The sequence below is a fragment of the Poecilia reticulata genome, chromosome 6 (assembly GCF_904066995.2).
Source record: "Poecilia reticulata chromosome 6, P_reticulata-male-v2, whole genome shotgun sequence".
Lineage (NCBI taxonomy): Eukaryota > Metazoa > Chordata > Actinopteri > Cyprinodontiformes > Poeciliidae > Poecilia > Poecilia reticulata.
The window spans coordinates 2,740,836-2,759,106 of record NC_088835.1 but is presented as its reverse complement, the minus strand read 5'-3'; the positions used below and the strand labels follow the sequence as shown (position 1 = coordinate 2,759,106).

General features: G+C 39.0%; 1 protein-coding gene and 1 long non-coding RNA gene across 4 annotated transcripts in view; one reads left to right on the top strand and one right to left on the bottom strand.

Moving 5' to 3' along the window:
- Positions 1-18,271, bottom strand: part of LOC145551893 (uncharacterized) — a 50,698-nt gene that overhangs the window by 31,667 nt on the left and 760 nt on the right. Inside the window, exons 1-3 of one of the 2 annotated variants that reach the window (XR_014087758.1) lie at positions 17,065-18,259; positions 13,005-13,056; positions 9,039-9,226 (exon numbers count right to left, since the gene is read on the bottom strand). This is a non-coding gene — a long non-coding RNA (uncharacterized LOC145551893). Of the gene's footprint in view, positions 1-9,038; positions 9,227-13,004; positions 13,057-17,064; positions 18,260-18,271 lie in introns of those variants that run through there. The other variant, XR_014087757.1, reaches the window with a different exon arrangement.
- On the top strand, positions 1,107-7,660 carry gal (galanin/GMAP prepropeptide). 2 transcript variants are annotated; one of them, XM_008410906.2, is made up of 7 exons: positions 1,107-1,254; positions 1,333-1,413; positions 2,643-2,697; positions 3,114-3,185; positions 6,893-6,979; positions 7,136-7,207; positions 7,434-7,660. In XM_008410906.2, the coding sequence occupies exons 2-7, from the start codon at positions 1,333-1,335 to the stop codon at positions 7,493-7,495; spliced, it is 429 nt and encodes a 142-aa protein (XP_008409128.2). In that variant the 5' UTR covers positions 1,107-1,254; the 3' UTR covers positions 7,496-7,660. The 2 variants fall into 2 exon arrangements, with proteins under 2 accessions (XP_008409128.2, XP_008409129.2); XM_008410907.2 differs by lacking the exon at positions 3,114-3,185.

Here is an 18,271-nt window from a genome sequence, read left to right as displayed (position 1 = left end):
GACTATAACACAGAATTAAAAGTGAGTTAAAAATATTTCCATCTGGCTGATTGAAAAGTTGCTCCATGTGGTGAAAATGGCATCACAAAGAAAATCTGTTCCAGCTCCATTAATGTAAATCTCTCCTGAAATTTATTCCAAACAATTTCAGTGGAGTTCAGTTGGAGGATTTAGATGCAGGAAGGGCCTCCTATAAGAACTCATACTGGGTGACGAACTGCATTCTCAACAGAGAATAAAACTTTCTCGTATCTTTTATTGTTCCATGTTTTATTCTCCCATGTCTTTATTTTATTCTCCCTGTCTTTATGGAAGTCAAAACTGGCAAGTTTGTGGTGGGAAGAAGTTATATCCTACAAAAATATTCCTTTTGTTTTTTAAGCTCTTTTCTTGTAGATTTCATATTATGACATTTTTCAGTACCAGCATTAAGAATTTATGCTGGTACATAAATCATTTGATCATTTTTTCACTTTTATCTGTCCTCTTGTCTTCATCAGAGACGGGCGCATTCTAATAAATCATAAATCTTCATCATTAAATATTACAAAGATTTTTGTCCATTGACAATAATGACAAATACATTTGTAATATTATTTAACACTCCAAGCCTTGATGTCTCCAGGCTTATTCAATGTAAAAAGTATGTTTGAATCATATAGGTTAGCATTGTTATGAATGAATCTCAGGTGGGGTTTCTAAAGACCACTACCTGTTTAGTCAGCTGGATAAAACGGCAGTCCGTTGTTTCAGAACTAAATGCACCACACAAGCAGCTTCACAACAACTAAAATAAATAAGAACATTTCCAGGCTAGAAATAAAAGTATCTATATTCATATACGCTATAAAACGCCTAAGTGGTTATGATCACTGACAAGAAGATGCTTTATCGACCAATAGGAGTCTCGGTGATGGAGGGAACTCAAGAAATGAACTCTTGATCAGATTAGAAGGGAAAAATATAAGACAGGCGTGTTTTCTCCGTAAAATTCAATCTCAGGTCTCCGAGGGCGACAAGGAAAAATCTGATGATGGCGTTATGAGCCAGGCCTGCTATTGAATTCTGCCTAACCTCCCCATCCTGTGTGCAGGAGCAGGAGGGGCTGCTGACGGCAGCAGGCGGCCCCAGGATCGGGCTGCTGAGGCCAATAAAAGGAGGCTGGAGTCCTCACTTCATCCCAAACAGATCGAAGACTCAGCGGCAACTTCAGCTCAGACAGCGCCACCTGGAGGACAGACCGATCAAAGAAAGGTAGGCGCGCTTTTTTTGCCAGCACCGTTTCTGATGAAGTGGGGCTTTTATTCAGCCTTTATTCTGTTTCTGACTCAGATGCAGAGGTGCTTCGGCTTTTTTTGCGTGACGCTCATCTTTTGCGCAACCCTCTCTGAGACCATCGGCCTGGTTATTGCGGTAAGTTTCTGCGCCGCTACCGCAACTTTGTCCATTTGACACAATAGTTTCACGTTACCAGTTTATGCTATGCTTTAGTTCAAAGTCTAGACATTTTAAACTAATCAAATCTGGATTAATTATTTGAACATAGACATATCACAGCTCACCTGTTTGTTAAAACCACTCATGGATGCTCTCTGTTTTTTCTTCTTCTTTATTTGTCCTTTGGTATTCTCACAACAAATATATTTAATTGTAACCTTTTTCTTTTCATACAGACATAAATGAATTTAGAAGTAGATGTGAGTACTTAAATACACGACTAAACCACTAATAATTTTTGCAAAATATTTGTTAATTTCATTGTATTAGCAGAAGGTGAAGTTGACGAATTATATAGTTTTAATCATTTACCTATTATAAACTTACAAATGGCTGCATAATAACGTCTTATTTTTTCCACCCATTTCTCAAATTTATTTGTTCATGTATAACATCCAAGACAGCCAATCCCAACTCAGCTTTTAACAAACATTACAAGACGGTTAAGGCTTCCATTAGTAAAAACCTGAATTGAATTAAAGCTGTAGCTCTGTAACCTCATAGTTTTATGTTTAAATGATTGAAATCATGTGAATTATGAAGTAAATATTCAACTTTGCATAAATTGATATTTGGAGGGTGTTATTATTTTTTTTATACATTATTTTAAACATTAAAAGAAAATCAAACCAGATCTAATTTTCTTCTGATCTGTGTCTTAACACAGAAAAGAAAAACAGTTGTTTTTCAATGTAATATTTAATACATTGTAAAATGTTTTTTAGATTCCTTAAAAGAAACTAATTTCCAAAACTTACAAATAAAGATAAAACTGTGAAACGCAGCAATGCTAAAAGACAGCTGTGAAAATTTAGAACTCACTTAGCAAAGGTGACATTTAGCATAATAATATTTGGCTGGACAATAAATAAATAATATGTCTGATACAATATTCAATATTCAACATATAGCTAAGCATATGTTGAATATGCTTAGCAAGTTTCAACCACAAAGTGGTTGAAACCTGTAAGTTGCGCAGCAGCAGTTGAAGGCTTCACCCCCGTGCTGAACTACTTTTAAATAAACACTGGCGAAGAGTGAAAACTGTGGATCTAACAGAAAAGGTCACCCCATTAGTCTGATAGTAATACCAATATTTAATACGTCTGAATGAGTTTGTCCTGCTGTGTCTTTGGAACCTGCAGGCGAAAGAGAAGCGTGGCTGGACTCTGAACAGTGCTGGCTACCTGTTAGGTCCTCGTAAGTAAGACTGCACACACCCCATGAGACAGACAGACACACACACACACATGCACGCACGCACGCACGCACCAGCTCACACCCATCCGCTATTCTTTGTTCTCCCTGAAAATGTTGCTCATTTAACAAAGTGCACAAAAGAGCTGATGGAGCTCATCTTTGTGATGATGTGTTTCTTTGTCTGTGTCCGTCTTCATAGTGCTAATGCAGTGTAATTTGAAGATGACTTCATTAGCTTCAGAGGACACATTAAGTTAATAATGGGTGTCCAGATCAGTGCGTGCGTACGTGTGTGTTCCTAAGAAGGTCCAGTTAGTTGAGAACACAAAGCCTGGACCCTGAGCAGTGTGTGTGCATGCGTGCGTGTGTGTGTGGAGCCCAGGTAAAGGTTGCTCCTGCCTCATCCTGTGTTTCAGGTCGTATTGATCACCTAATTCAGATAAAGGATTCCCCCAGTGCCAGAGGCAGAGACGAGCTGGTCACTCAATGTAAGATAGAAACATACAGCCGCTGCAGGGCCTTGGCACCAGGGCAGGAATTGCTCTTTGTTAACATCTTTTCTTTTAAGCTGCTTCTGTTGTCCATCAGAGGACACATCCTCATGCTGTTCTCTCATGCCGCCATTCTTCTCCATTCCAATGGTGCATTTTTGCAGTTGCGTTAAACAGAAGGAATTGAGTGCAACATGAATAAGTTTGAATCACAAAAAAAAATCTATAAAACCTCCTGTAAATCTCATAGTCTGATTATAAGTCTGATTATATGTTCTTCTAGACTGTTTTAACAAGTGGTTTCAGATTTGAAAAAAGCAATAATTAAGTAATAACATCATTTTGGAGAGGACGAAGCAGGTAAATTTGAATGGCAGTGATTATTTTCCATTGATGTCACTTCAGATTGGGGCTCATGTTGCTTACAGCAAAACTGAGTAAAACCCAGACCAGTGATGTTGGAAACATCCTGAAAAATACTGCAGAAAATGAGAATTGAAAAATCTTTTCAAAAAAAGAGACCTGGATTAAATAAAAATACATCATTTATAAACAGGAAGAATGGAAGTGCAACATCACCATTCCCATGGAAATAATAATAGCAATAAATCATCATCTGACTCCCAGCAAAACCCAACACACAAAAATCATGACACCGTCTTCTGATTGTCCTTATATTTTCTTGCAAAATTCTGCAAAATATTCTATACCCAGACATAAAATCTCTATAACCATAAATACATACCTTACATTATGTTTGTTTTTTTGTTATTGTGTTTTTCTTTTTTACATTTATGTCTATCAGTATTTTTTGTAGTAACAAAAAATAAGATACCAAACAGCAGTCTGTCTCCTAAAGCAAAACTTTTCTCATTGTAACTTCTTGCATATTTTTATTGACACACATAAATGTTTTTTTTAGTTAAACTAAGTAAATTCATCCACAGACAAAACTAATTTAAACATGAATTTAAGTATCTATAAAGAATGACCTGTTTTGGATGTAACTTGACCCACACGTAGACCAGGAAACACTGTCCTGCCAAAAGTATTCACTCATCTAACTGTACACTCAAATTAACTCAAGTTAAATCTTATTCTTAATCCATCTGGTTTTATATGATTTCTACCCACCTTTTGTAGGTATAACAACTTAAACTATTATGGGATATCTTTCCACTTCCAGAAGCTTTATGACTTTATGGCACCACTCTATAAAAAGGGTATTTCTGCTGTCTGTTTTTGGCTCACAGTCTCCACCAAGATTTATCCAAAATGTGTTCTGGTGGTTGAAGTCAGGATTTGGAACCGGACTAAAGTTCTTTCACACCAAACTTAATCACTCATGTTTTTATGGACCTCACTGGTGCTCAGTAATGTTACATCACACAGTTAGTTGTATCTAGTTGTCCAAAATGTTTGGCATGCAGAAGCATTGGATGCTCTCCTCACTGAAACTAAGGGGCTGAGACCATCTGCTGAAAAACTGTTTCATATCACCATCTCTTTGGATCAAACTTTATACTAGACTCAACGCAGTCAGTGTAAGTTCTGTTGTCCTGGTAACTGCCAAACCCAGACTTGTCCATTGGCTAGCTAGACAGAAGTGTGTTTTGTCACAGTTGAGAACGTAGCTCCACTTCTTTAGTGTCCATCGTTGGCTAGCCTTACACCACTGCATCACCTTACATCGCTTCGCTTTACTCGGCTTTTGGTGATTTAAGGCCCAAGCCTTAAAGCGTCCAAACGCAGCAGCTCAGACATAGCAACCCTTTCCATGAAGATCTGTCTGCCCTGCTCTTGAGATGATGTGAAGGGAACATGTTTGGAGTTCAGTCATTCTCTGCAGGAGGTTTGTGGTCTCTGTAGATTATGTCCATCAGCAGTTCATGTCTACGTTACTGTAGTCATTCCACATTGTTATGTGGGTGTGCAGACACTGGTTCCACATGAACTAAGAGTTACCTATGTCTGGATGGCAGACACTGGTATCACTGGCTTCTATAATGACCACAGCACAATACATCAACTGTCTCTAAGTGTGATCTGCCTCAGGCAAACAGGTTCACTGGGATTGTTTCAATTGGTTCCAATAATATTTTTAAAAAAATGTTTTCATTTTTTTTTTAAAAGCATAACCATTTATAAATTTCTACTCACTGTTAGATGTACAGGGTTTCACCAGTAACCTGGAACTGCAAGCGTCTTTGCTGCGCTGAGTATTGAGCCGGCAGAGCAGACTTATTACTGAGAAAAGGGGTTTATATTTAATGTATTGAACATAGCATGAAGCTGGGAGCATAGCAATCAGCTGGCATCTCTACATGTTATCGCCAAGTGCATCACCGCAGCCGCATTTCTCAAGTTTACCCCAGTGCAGCTGGCTCTCCACCTCTCACCAAACTAGACGATTTGCCAGGTGTTCTTTTGGAGAAGCTTCACCTGCAATTATATCAACTCCCTGAGTAGTCGTGTTTCTTTGGAGAATACTTCAGATTGTAGCTGAAGTATTCTCATTCTTAACTGTGAAGATTGCTCTTTGAACTTTTACAAAGTCAATGTTAAACAATTTAAAATCTTTTATTTTGTTTGAAAGCATTTGATTTAACAGAACTGATTCTCAGTAAACAAATGTTACATTTCTGTATTGGTGGTCTGTGTTAAAATGTTTGCATTTATGGGGCCATTGAGATGCTTAGTTCATTTAGGCCATGGGCCAGCTCTAAATGCATTAAAAGTATTTTCCACTAACTGATAACTTTAATTTAGATTTAACAGAAGTGAAAATTGTTTCTATTCGTTTTGATTGTATTTTGTTTTTGGTTTGTCGTTTTACACCTATATAGCTGTGTATTGGCAATGTCTTCCAGTAACATTGCCAATACACTGGCAATGTTACTGGAAGACAACATTGCCAGTGTAATGTTGTCTGGGTAATATTTTACTGGGTAAAATATTACCCAGTAATATTTTACATTTCCTGTCAACTTAACATGTTTTAATATAAAAACATGGTAGACTGACCACCAGGCGTAGCAGGTTTTCTGGGGGAAACCCTGAACCCTGTACATAAATATAAATAACTTAAGACAAACAGCCCCAGTTACTGAATTAATAAAAGAAAAAAACAAAAATAAATCAAAACAGCTTCTTGGATAAGGCGTGAGAATATGTTGCCTTTTCAGTACAATCTAAAGCTCTGTTAGTCAGTGTTAATGACAACTGCTACCACCTAGAAAACCACTTTGCTTTTCTGTTATTTTTAAATTTATATAGGACATTTTGTGTGTTTGCATTAAAAGTCATATTTTGAATGTCCTGTTTTCAGCTTCATTGCAATTCCATGAGCCAAGCCCTGCAGCTGGTCTGTACAAGTTCTAAAACTGAAGAAAACATTAACAAACCAAATGCAGTGCTGAGTTATCCAACTGTTAATACTGTCCTTGAACTCTTTAGAGAGCATGTATGTATGTATGTGTGTCTGCATGATGCCTCTGAAACAGTGGGGTGCTTATCCTCAAAATAGTTAAGCTTTTAACTGTCAAATGACATTTTTAGCTAAGCTAGCTTGGAAATCATTCTTCCATTAAGTTGTAGAAAACAAATGAATTATCAGAGTTAACGCTGCACTGGTTAAAAAACTAATTTGACCGCTTCACTGCTTGTATGATTACATTTGACTGTGGTCACTCCTCACTGTCCAGACGGAATAGATGGACACAGGACACTAGGAGACAAGGCGGGTCTGGCTGGCAAGAGAGACATGGGCCAGGACGAAGACTTCAGAACAGGTCTGTCACTCAGATTTTATACCATATTCTGCTGAAAGTTGCTTGAAGAAAAACCTGGAAGTCAGAAAAACTGCCTTCCAGAAAAACGTTTTTTTTTCCAAGAAGAAAAAAAAGTCAACTCTAAGGTTTATACATTTTGCTTCTGTGCCTCTGTAGGTTCCTTGCGAATAGGAGATGAAGATGTCATCCACACTGTCATCGATTTCCTGTCGTACCTCAAACTTAAAGGTATTTTTGAGTTAAAGTGAAACTGATGACCTAATTTTGAAATATGAAGGAATATGAAAGTGTTTAAGCATGTAAATATTTTCCCCACATATCAAATCTATGCAAGAAGGTTACAGTTACACATCCTGTCCAAATACCTCAAAGGTGCTGATTAACATGTGGCTCTAGAAGAAGCAGGACAAGTTTTTCTGAATGCTGTTTATGTTTGTCTTGTGTGTGATTTCAGAGATGGGAGCCCTGGACAGCATGTCTTCTCCTGTGTCATCAGATGAACTGGCCAATCCCTAACATCTCTCTTCCACCTGTGTCCTCCAGCAGTGTTTCAGATATTTGACCTCCTAGTTCTTTAAATGTCCAATTATCTTAACTCCATGGGCAAACTTATATTCCCCAACTATACATCTTGGCTATTTCTGTTCCTGTGTAAATAAATCTTTTATCTACTGAAGCTCACTCTGTTTGTCGGCTGTAGATGGGTGCAATTATTAATTATGTTCGTTCTGTCACAGGACTGCAAGAATACAGTGAAATGAGCAAATTAAAATAGATTCATGATATGCCTTATTTTATATCCTTCTTTACAATTTGAAACAACAATTAATCCTAAAAACTACACAGCTCTTATTTTAAAAAGCAAAAAGTAGTGAGTGGTTGAGTTTTGCCTTCTTTTTCCCCAGGAAAGGCAGCGCACACCTGGTGAGCAAATACAACCATATTTTACATACTGGAACTTTATTTGATGAAAATGAAATAATTTAATGCAAAGTGAAAAGTTTTGTTAATCTGTTAACATTTATTAAACCACACAGTCATCTTCCCTCAAGTTTTTTTTTATTTATTCAACTCATAAACAGTGAATCCAGAAAAAAAAGAATAAAAAAGGAAAAGAAAACTGAAAGTACTTGACACATTTTGTGAGAGTATATGTCAGGGGCACGACGACGTGTTCATGATGCCTCACATTAAGCCTGTTGTTAAACTCAAGCTTCATCCTAGTGAGAGCTGGACTCCTTGCCACTGAACCTGTATATGATGTTCATGTACAATCTATGTTGAGTTTAACAACAGAATATAAACACAGCTCGTATTTTGCTCGTCTCACTTACAGTGAAACAAGAAAATGTCACCAAGGCACCTCATATTCCATCCATGAAATGTTTTCTGTCCCGTTAAAACACACTGACTTGGTGGGTAAAAGGTTGACTCATTTACAAAACAAGTACTGTATTTTAGTCCACACTATCACACAAAATAAATGGGGAGCAACAGTGGATAACAGAGCTAGATTGCTTTTAAGGCATACAGGAACATTATGGTCTGGCAGAGGAGTAAATCAGCTTTCAGACTGTTAATGTTGTCCTCACACATGGCTTTTCTCAGGTCATTATGCCTTTTTGTGACACTTTTCTCTGTCAGACAATGTAGTCTTGTTAAGCATACATTTTAATGTTGAGCTGACCCACCAAATTCTCCAGTTCTCCTTATAAAATGAATTGTATAAGTCAGAGGGAAAATATAATGTAGAGTTTATGTATTTGTTGGTTTCATACACAGTGCAACATCTGCACATTTAGGATAATTTGTCAACTTTAGACCTGAAGATGTTATAGCATGTATAAATGGGTCTCAACATCTAAAATAAGAGGACAAACTGCAGTGCCACAAAATATTTCCCTAAAAGTTAAATATGATATAAAAAGGACTGCATATAAGAAAGGATGCTTTTTAAAAATAAAATCCATGCATTTTATTGCATTCAAATACATAACATACATACTATAACACTAATCCTATGTTGGCATGGGGGAAATAGCATTTGGATCTTCCATACCTTTGTTACAAAGAGTGGTGCAACAGTGTTGACCTGGAACATCGTCATCATTGCCTCTGGGGTCACAGTGCTGATGTTAGTGGAGAATCCAATGGCAGCATTATTAATCAAGCAGTTGAGTCCTGAATTTCCCACAATAGACTGAACCTGTTCAGAGGCTGAACTTGTGTTCTGCTCACTGCTCACATCTGGAATGAACAGAAACATGAATGTGCAATTTACAATCACTAGTAGCCTGTATTGAACTGACAGGAAAGAAGGTTAGAGAGAGAGGAGCCTGAAGAAGGACAACCATGTCAAGACTATAGTGTTTACACATGGGTGGCCACCCAGCATCAATACATTCAGTCTCTAAAGTGTTTAAATATACATCCATGACTGACTGTTTGACACACAGCAGGCAACATCGCTCCTTGTCCATTAATTTCCTGTGAAATGTGAGTGATGAGGCAACAATCACTTGCCCTCCTCCTACAAAATTTGTGCTTGTGAAATTTTGAGCTTGTACACACAGATGTGCAAGCTCTGCGAGACAAGAAAGCTGAAAAATGTCAACTTGTCGTCACTGCTGTTGGTATTGAGTCCTATGTGTTGGGTTCACCCTGTATGACCTGGGGCCTCGGGTATACAGCGTGCATAACTCAAAAACTGTTGCGGCACAGTGTTTGATGCACAAACACAGTGGGGCGACTGTGGCTATGTAAAAAGTATGCAAAAAAATTAATGTTACATGAAAGTTTGTGTAAATCCATAAACTTTTTACCTGAAAATGTGTGGCAGTCAAACAAACGTATTGTCAATTACAAACTACAAAACCCAAAACTTACCTTATCCCAGTGGTTCCCAAACTCTTTCTCCTGGACCCCCCCAGGTGTTTCCAAACTATTTCTGGGCCCCCCCCTATGGATTACAAATAACTGTCTGGATGAATGATGTGTGTGCACAGCCCCGGCTCCAGACGAACAAGGGGGGGAATCAACTTTTTGGGGGGCAAAATGAATCATAGCTGAACATAGACAACAACAGTCTATGTTCAGACTGTTGTTGTCTATGTTCAAGCTGCTTGTTAACAAGCTTAAGGTGCTGTATTGATATTAGCTAGTGATCTTTTAGCTAACATTACCTTCATCCAACAGCTTTACTCAACTCAGTCGGTTTAGTTTGGGGGGAAAACTGTTAAAAGTTCTTTGCATTTTGCTGGTTTGCTGCCATGATTCTAACACACCTATATAGCTCTGCACAACAGCAGCAGGTATGTGTTCTTTTTTTATTTTTTTTTTGTTTTTTCATCCAGATGGCTTCCCGCGCCCCCCCTGCAATGGGGGCGCGCCCCACAGTTTGGGAACCTCTGCCTTAACCTATAATCAGGGGTGAAAGTAGGGGGGTACGGTAGGGTACTGCGTACCCCTAAGAGATTTAGCGGGGGTACGCAGTACCTGCAAGAGAGAGGAGAGCGGCTGCAGCAGTAAAAAAAAAAAAAATGGGTTCACTGTGCAGCTGTGAGTGCGCCCACTAATCAGCCGTGACTGATTAATTTTTCAAGAACAATCTAAAACACAATTAATCCGTTAAAAAATAGCTTGTTTCTCATTTCATATGGTTTCTGCTTTGCTAGTTTGTGCTTTGCTAGAGCAGGGCTGCAACACGTCGATTGCGAGAGGTTTTGAGTTGATCTCGGCATCAGGTGACAAACTGAACGCTGCCAGGAGGCTGAGACCAGCACGTCCTCTGATTGGCTTAAAGCGTTCATAACTTTATTAAAGAACAACAACAAAATCAACAAAACGTGTTCAAATTAATGACCCAACAACAACAACAACAGCAACAATCATTATAATTTCGACAAGGTGTGCAATTCTGTGCGTTTCGGTTCCATTACCAAAATAACGAGCAGAGCAGGAGTTTAAAATTAACTAATCAACCACCACTGTGTTCAGGGAGGCATATTATTGAACGCAAAATAAATATCAAGCCTGAAAACCTGATATCGTAACGGACTTGATGTTTTTAACGTAATATGTTCTCGGCTCCAGGAGCGCAGGTGGTTGCCGCCGCAACGGGTGTGCTTAAATGACAAAGAGATACGGAGAGTAAAAAGGTGCGAGTGGTTTTGAGTTGATCACCTGTTCGGGTTAATTTAGCTTTGCTGTGGCTCATCACAGCCGCTGTAATTTCTGAACGTTCAATAAACAACAAACTTGGACTAATTACCTTGTTCTTTGTGACTATACGACACAACAAACATCAAACACGGTAAATATGTTTCATTTTATTTAACAAACAAATGGCTTCTACCGCGATAATTATGTGAAATTAAATTGTCTAATTCAAAAATAATAGTTTCCTTGCTCTCTGACATCTTGCTTTGAGCTCAGAGTCTGAGAGGTTTTTCCTCTATCAATTTTTTTTGCTTCTTATTTAGTGGAAATATTTATGTTGATGAGACTTTATCCAAAATGCTAACCTTTTTCAACCTTTATAGCTCCACTGTTGAAAATGAGAAGCTAACAAATGACAGTGAAATAAAATCCAGTCCAACATCTGGTTTGAGGTGATTCCTCTGGAACCTGTTGGAGGAAAAATATCCCAACTTCAGAAGATGAGCTTTAACCTAACAGAGCTCTGTGGTTCCTCCTGTCAGTATGAGAGTCAGGGTGAGGAGGCATCATGTTAGGAAGAGAAGTGGAAGCTGCAGGATCTTCTGAACAAACAGGTCATGATGCTGGGCTACTGATTATAATCAGTGGCCAAGCTGATTGGCTACTGATCAGCTTGGCTGATCCCTCTGCCCTCTGGACAGAGGATCAATAGAACCAGTTTAAAAGATAAAATGAAAGGTTATATGCCAGACATGGAAAACTGTGATGCACTCCATGCCATGATGTTCACGATTTAGGTCTCATGGCATCTCAAGGTGTCAACATTGCAGCCAGTGGGCTGAAGGAAATGCAGCTTTATTTTGTAGCAATTCAAGAGCTACCAGCTTTTATCGCTTCGCAAAAAAATTTATCAGCACAGAAACTTTTTGTCATAGTACCCCCAAGAATTTAAAACTACTTTCACCCCTGCCTATAATACACTGAAATGTGACTGCATTCAGTGTTATTTATTCAAGGGGCATTGGAACCAATATTTTTTCACCATTTTAATATTTTATTATTTTAAACTAAATTACGAAACTGACCCCATTTATGAGGGTTCTCACATTTATGAGAACCCTCAATAAATGATTACAAAGTAAACAGAATATTTTCTCAGTGTTTGTCCAATGTAGATGTAAATGTCCATCAGTTTGGGCACCAACGAGCATCAAAATGCATGTTATTTGAGGGCACTTTCATTCTCACTAAAAAAGAAAACGGAGTCAGATCAGCACAGGTCCAAACAGGTTTGAAGAACCTTAAGGAGGACAAGGTGTGTACACAATGTCCTTGTGCAACTGCCTAACAAAAAGCGCCATGCTGGTCTGGCTCAACACACGACTTCTTACTGTGGAATAGCTTTCAGCAGCAATGTTTATTTCCACATTTACTGCAGAGAACTCTCTGGCTCTCTCATTTTTTTAAACTAACTTTTCACCAGTTCTTATATATTATTATAGAATGTGCCCATTATACATACCAATTAGCCTCAGTATTTAAAGCAGACCCCTCAATCTGTTCTATTCAAACAACTTTGACCCACAATCATAAATGAAATGTGGATTCAAGTGGGGTTGGGCACTGGAATTATCTCATTATTTTATAATCATTATTTATTTATTCATTTGCTTTGTGTTTTCACACTGAAACTTATTTGTTCACATTTATCTAAGCACTGCACAGAGGACTTCATGAAGGATATAACATTAAGCCATCAAATATGAAACAAAAAATTATGTTATTCTAACTGGTGGGTTCTAACAAGACAGGGATTTCAATGTTGTTGATGAAATATAAGGGACGAACAAAGTACAGACAGACTTACCAAGTGTAACAATGTGAAGATCTGAGTGTGTTTTTGACAGCTCGTGCAAAGCCTAGGGAAAGGAAAGTCAAGTTTAGCATTTAGTGTGTATTGTATATACTGCATGTATTGTAGTAACTTACACTCACAACAGTTATTTTTGTATGGCATAAAATTGTTTTCTGAACAAGTAAAAACATTTTCACACCACTGAGTACGTTGTTTGTAGAACGCTATAACTGCAAGGACAAAGTCTGCTTTTATATGAAGGAAAAAAAATCTCTCAATTTTTTAACATTTGCAGCATCATCTGCCACTTTTTATGAAGGTAACAAAGCTGGCTGCCCTGCATAGCAACCCTCCTTGTTGCTACAAAATGCAATAAAACCCTTGAAGCCAGTACAAACTCTTCAACACAACAACCATGATCAACAAGCTTTGACATATAGAGCAGTTATATTTGGACTAAGTAATCAGAGTGATAAGGCACTAAACACAGTGTTTAACATCTTTAACTTAAATCTCGCTACCACCTGAGGAAATGTCCAATAAAGCTGTGAGGAAAGTTAATGTAAACAAGCCTATTTATACAGACTAATGGTTGGTATTTTATGTGTAGCTAATCTTATGTCATATGGACGGGACAAGGAGCTAGCATCGCTTTGGATAAACTATTTACTTCTGTAGCACGGCCCATGACTTGGTAAGTCACATGGGTAAACTACAGAAAATGTGTCTCCATAACCACATTAACAACCAGCTCTTTTCACATAGCTATCATAAGGTCATGATAAAAAGAAAAACTGTTTTTTAAATGTAGGGTTTTGTGAATCAGGATATAAAAGAAATGAGCTGCTCTTCACCAAATTCTAATGTATCAACTTAACACCCAGTAAACAGAAACTACACTTGTTTTATCTGTTGCTATGCACCAGATAAAAACGGGTGACAGCAAATAAACAGTTTTCCTGTAACGATAAGTTGTTTCTTCACCATTGAGCAGCAAATACACGAGCATGATTGACAGTGTTAAGACCTTCCTCCTGGCTCTGATTGGATGCTTCTCACCAGGAGCAGTGCATTCATGCTGATGACAATATCAGCAACAAGCTAGCACTGTGTTTGCATTCTCAGAACAAAGTCAGCCTTGTTCCACATCTAAATGAGACAACACCAGAACCCTTTTGTCCCCAATTCTGTCTGTGGTGTTTTGAACCTCAAGCCACAATATAGGACAGTGAGGCCTCTAGTTCAGGAGTCTCAGGGGTACAGCAAGACTTTCTACAGATTAACTTCTTTTTGGCAGTTTAGTTCTTGTCAGTATTAGGGCTGAAACGATTCCTCGAATGATTCGAGTACCTTGATTATTAAAATTATTCGAGGAAAATTGATCTGCCTCGAAGCTTTGTTAATTAATGTTTTATTATTTGGCGCACCATGTTCTAACGTTTTTTAACACCCTTTTCTTGTAATTTTGTAAAACCATTTTTCTGTAAATATCCCGTATTGCTCTCTTCCTGGGTCTTATGTTCTACCCTGGTCAACTGGTGCTAAGTCAGGGGAATGGTATCTGATGAGTCATTTAATAAACATCAGATACCATTCCCGCCTTTAACACAGGGGAAACGGTATCTGATGAGTGAAATATGGCCATCAGATACCACCCACCCCTTTCACAAAGGGGGAGCGGTATCTAATCAGGGAAATATGGCCATCAGATACCGTTCCCCCCTTTAACACAGAGGGAACCAGAATCATCAGTCCAATTTATTAAGGCCAAATAAGTGATAACATTGATTGGAACAACAGAGAAATGTATCGTTTCAGCGCTGGTCCATTGCCATGCTTCCTATGGGAAACACTGAAATGGCCCTGAACAAAAGTTTCTGGTTCCTTTTCTACGCTTCTACCTAAGCTATGCCCTAAATAGCGTTCCCCTTTGAAGTCACTTCTTTAACCTTATGTATGTATGTGTGTGCATCTGAGCGTGCAGCAGCTAAAAAAAATTGAGAAAAATCACAGAATCATTTATCCATAGCAATACTATGGGAAATATGTTTGTGAGGCAGGCCTGTGCAGAGACCACTAAAGGGGCAGGTGCTAAAAAAAAGGGCACATCTAACTGCATTCTAGGACAGAATATTAACAAAGCCACTCAGCTTTTAGAGTTTAAAAAACAATGATAAATTAAAAAATGTGACATATGCACTGCTCAAAAAAAATAAAGGGAACACTCAAATAACACATCCTAGATCTGAATGAATGAAATATTCTCATTGAATACTTTGTTCTGTACAAAGTTGAATGTGCCGACAACAAAATCACACAAAAATCATCAATGGAAATCAAATTTATTAACCAATGGAGGCTTGGATTTGGAGCCACACACAAAATTAAAGTGAAAAAACACACTACAGGCTGATCCAACTTTAATGTAATGTCCTTAAAACAAGTCAAAATGAGGCTCAGTATTGTGTGTGGCCTCCACTTGCCTGTATGACCTCCCTACAACGCCTGGGCATGCTCCTGATGAGGTGGCGGATGGTCTCCTGAGGGATCTCCTCCCAGACCTGGACTAAAGCATCCGCCAACTCCTGGACAGTCTGTGGTGCAACGTGACGTTGGTGGATGGAGCGAGACATGATGTCCCAGATGTGCTCAATCGGATTCAGGTCTGGGGAACGGGCGGGCCAGTCCATAGCTTCAATCTTGCAGGAACTACTGACACACACCAGCCACATGAGGTCTAGCATTGTCCTGCATTAGGAGGAACCCAGGGCCAACCGCACCAGCATATGGTCTCACAAGGGGTCTGAGGATCTCATCTCGGTACCTAATGGCAGTCAGGCTACCTCTGGTGAGCACATGGAGGGCTTTGCGGCCCTCCAAAGAAATGCCACCCCACACCATTACTGACCCACTGCCAAACCGATGTTGCAGGCAGCAGACCGCTCTCCACGGCGTCTCCAGACTCTGTCACATCTGTCACATGTGCTCAGTGTGAACCCGCTTTCATCTGTGAAGAGCACAAGGCGCCAGTGGCGAATTTGCCAATCCTGGTGTTCTCTGGCAAATGCCAAACGTCCTGCACAGTGTTGGGTTGTGAGCACAACCCCCATCTGTGGACTTCAGGCCCTCATACCATCCTCATGGAGTCGGTTTCTAACCGTTTGTGCAGACACATGCACATTTGTGGCCTGCTGGAGGTCATTTTGCAGGGCTCTGGCAGTGCTACTCCTGTTCCTTCTTGCACAAAGGCGGAGGTAGCGGTCCTGCTGCTGGGTTGTTGCCCTCCTACGGCCTCCTCCACGTCTCCTGGTGTACTGGCCTGCCTCCTGGTAGCGCCTCCAGCCTCTGGACACTACGCTGACAGACACAGCAAACCTTCTTGCCACAGCTCGCATTGATATGCCATCCTGGATGAGCTGCACTACCTGAGCCACTTGTGTGGGTTGTAGAGTCCGTCTCATGCTACCACGAGTGTGAAAGCACCACCAATATTCAAAACTGACCAAAACATCAGCCAGACAGCAAAGGTACTGAGAAGTGGTCTGTGGTCCCCACCTGCAGAACCACTCCTTTATTGAGTGTCTTGCTAATTGCCAATAATTTCCATCTGTTGTCTATTCCATTTGCACAACAGCAGGGGAAATTGATTGTCAATCAGTGTTGCTTCCTAAGTGGACAGTTTGATTTCACAGAAGTTTGATTTACTTGGAGTTATATTGTGTTGTTTAAGTGTTCCCTTTATTTTTTTGAGCAGTGTACAATCAAAACTAACGAACATCTCCATATAGAGCATAACACTATGCCTATGTAAGATATTTTATTAGTAATTTTTTTCTGCAGGTCTATTTTGTTATAGGAAAGTATTGAAATATTCAAACCAGCAATTTAGCAAGATATGTAAATCAGAGCTGGACCACCAGACATATTTTGTCTTTACAGAATTACATTATTAAAAATATAAATAAGGGCACAATGCAACCTTTTAGTGGACTGTAATCTATAAAAAAAAGAGCTGCCTGTTTGCTGTATGATAAAAATACTGAATCGGTAGATAAGAACAGTTTTTCCTCACCTGGCTGTCTCCTCCCACTCAGTAGTTCTTCAGAGAAAGGTAGATGCAGAGGCCTGTCAGTGTCTGTTGTATTTCATTACCTCTCTGCTTAAACCTCTCTGCTGTGCTGAAGCAGAAACGATACTTCAACGTTTTCCGTCATCTGACAAGTAGCAAGTCTACTCCACTTTATTCACCGAAAACGTTTTTTTTTATTCACCAAAAACTGTTCTGTAATCTGGAACGTTCGCTACGTTTAGCTCCAGTTAGCCGCCTTATAGCACTGCGCGAGCGGCAACTGCGTCAAGCGTCACGGGCAAAAGGTCAAAGGTAACAAGGTGACCGGAGGGCTTATTATGTTGTACAAAAAATAATAAAAATAATTTTAGTACATGTTATGTGTCAGAAGAGGGCTTAGAAAATAATAATACAAAAAAAATAAAAAATAAAAATAAAAATAAAAATTTACCAAAAGGGCACTTTGGGGGAAGGAGCAAAAAGGGCAGGTACTCAAGCACCCCTAGCCCCTCCCTCTGCACGTGCCTGTTGTGAGGAATTTACCCTCTCCCTAACAGGTCATCGGGTCATGTGTTGCCATGGAAGCGCACCCATGAGCAGTATTTTTGATTTTGTTTGGATCCAGATTGTTTTTGTTTCTAGCTTTGTTAGAAACTGCTTTAATTGTAACTGTGTAAAAAAAATGTTAAGAATATAGTTTAGTACAAATGTTTGTTCTTTCTTTCTGGAAATGTCAATGTCTCCACCCCTCTAATTAGTCTTGGTGGAAGCCAAACCCTTAAAAGCCAGGTGGTTCAGATGAGAGGGAGATTCTCCCTCTTCTTGTTTTGACTGACACGATATGCTGTAAACTGAACTGAAGTGTGTGAAGCTGAAGTTAAAAGAAAAATATTGAGAGCTTTAAAACTGCTGGTTCCAGTCTGGTTTCTTTTTCATCGCAAACTAACAATGTTGGAAAACTGCACTTTTCACAAGTTATGGTCATACTGAAGAAAAAATAACAAATACAGTATTTATTTAGAATAGGGTTTCACATACGGTTTGGTCGTCTTGTTGGGGTTGTTTGTCCAGTGGAGGCAGACTTAAGTGACAGACTTTATTTCCAATTATTTCAATGTTTTATTGAAAGAAACATTGCCACTCAACAAATGCAACATAATTCTATCATTCAAATTGTCTGCCGTCATATTCATGCAATTAAAACCAACTA

Coding starts and splice junctions, on each gene's coding strand:
- gal (XM_008410906.2), top strand. CDS start 1,333: ATGCAGAGGTGCTTCGGCTTTTTTTGCGTGACGCTCATCTTTTGCGCA. Junction 3,186..6,892: donor AGACGAGCTGGTCACTCAAT/GTAAGATAGAAA, acceptor CTCACTGTCCAG/ACGGAATAGATGGACACAGG. Junction 7,208..7,433: donor GTCGTACCTCAAACTTAAAG/GTATTTTTGAGT, acceptor GTGTGATTTCAG/AGATGGGAGCCCTGGACAGC.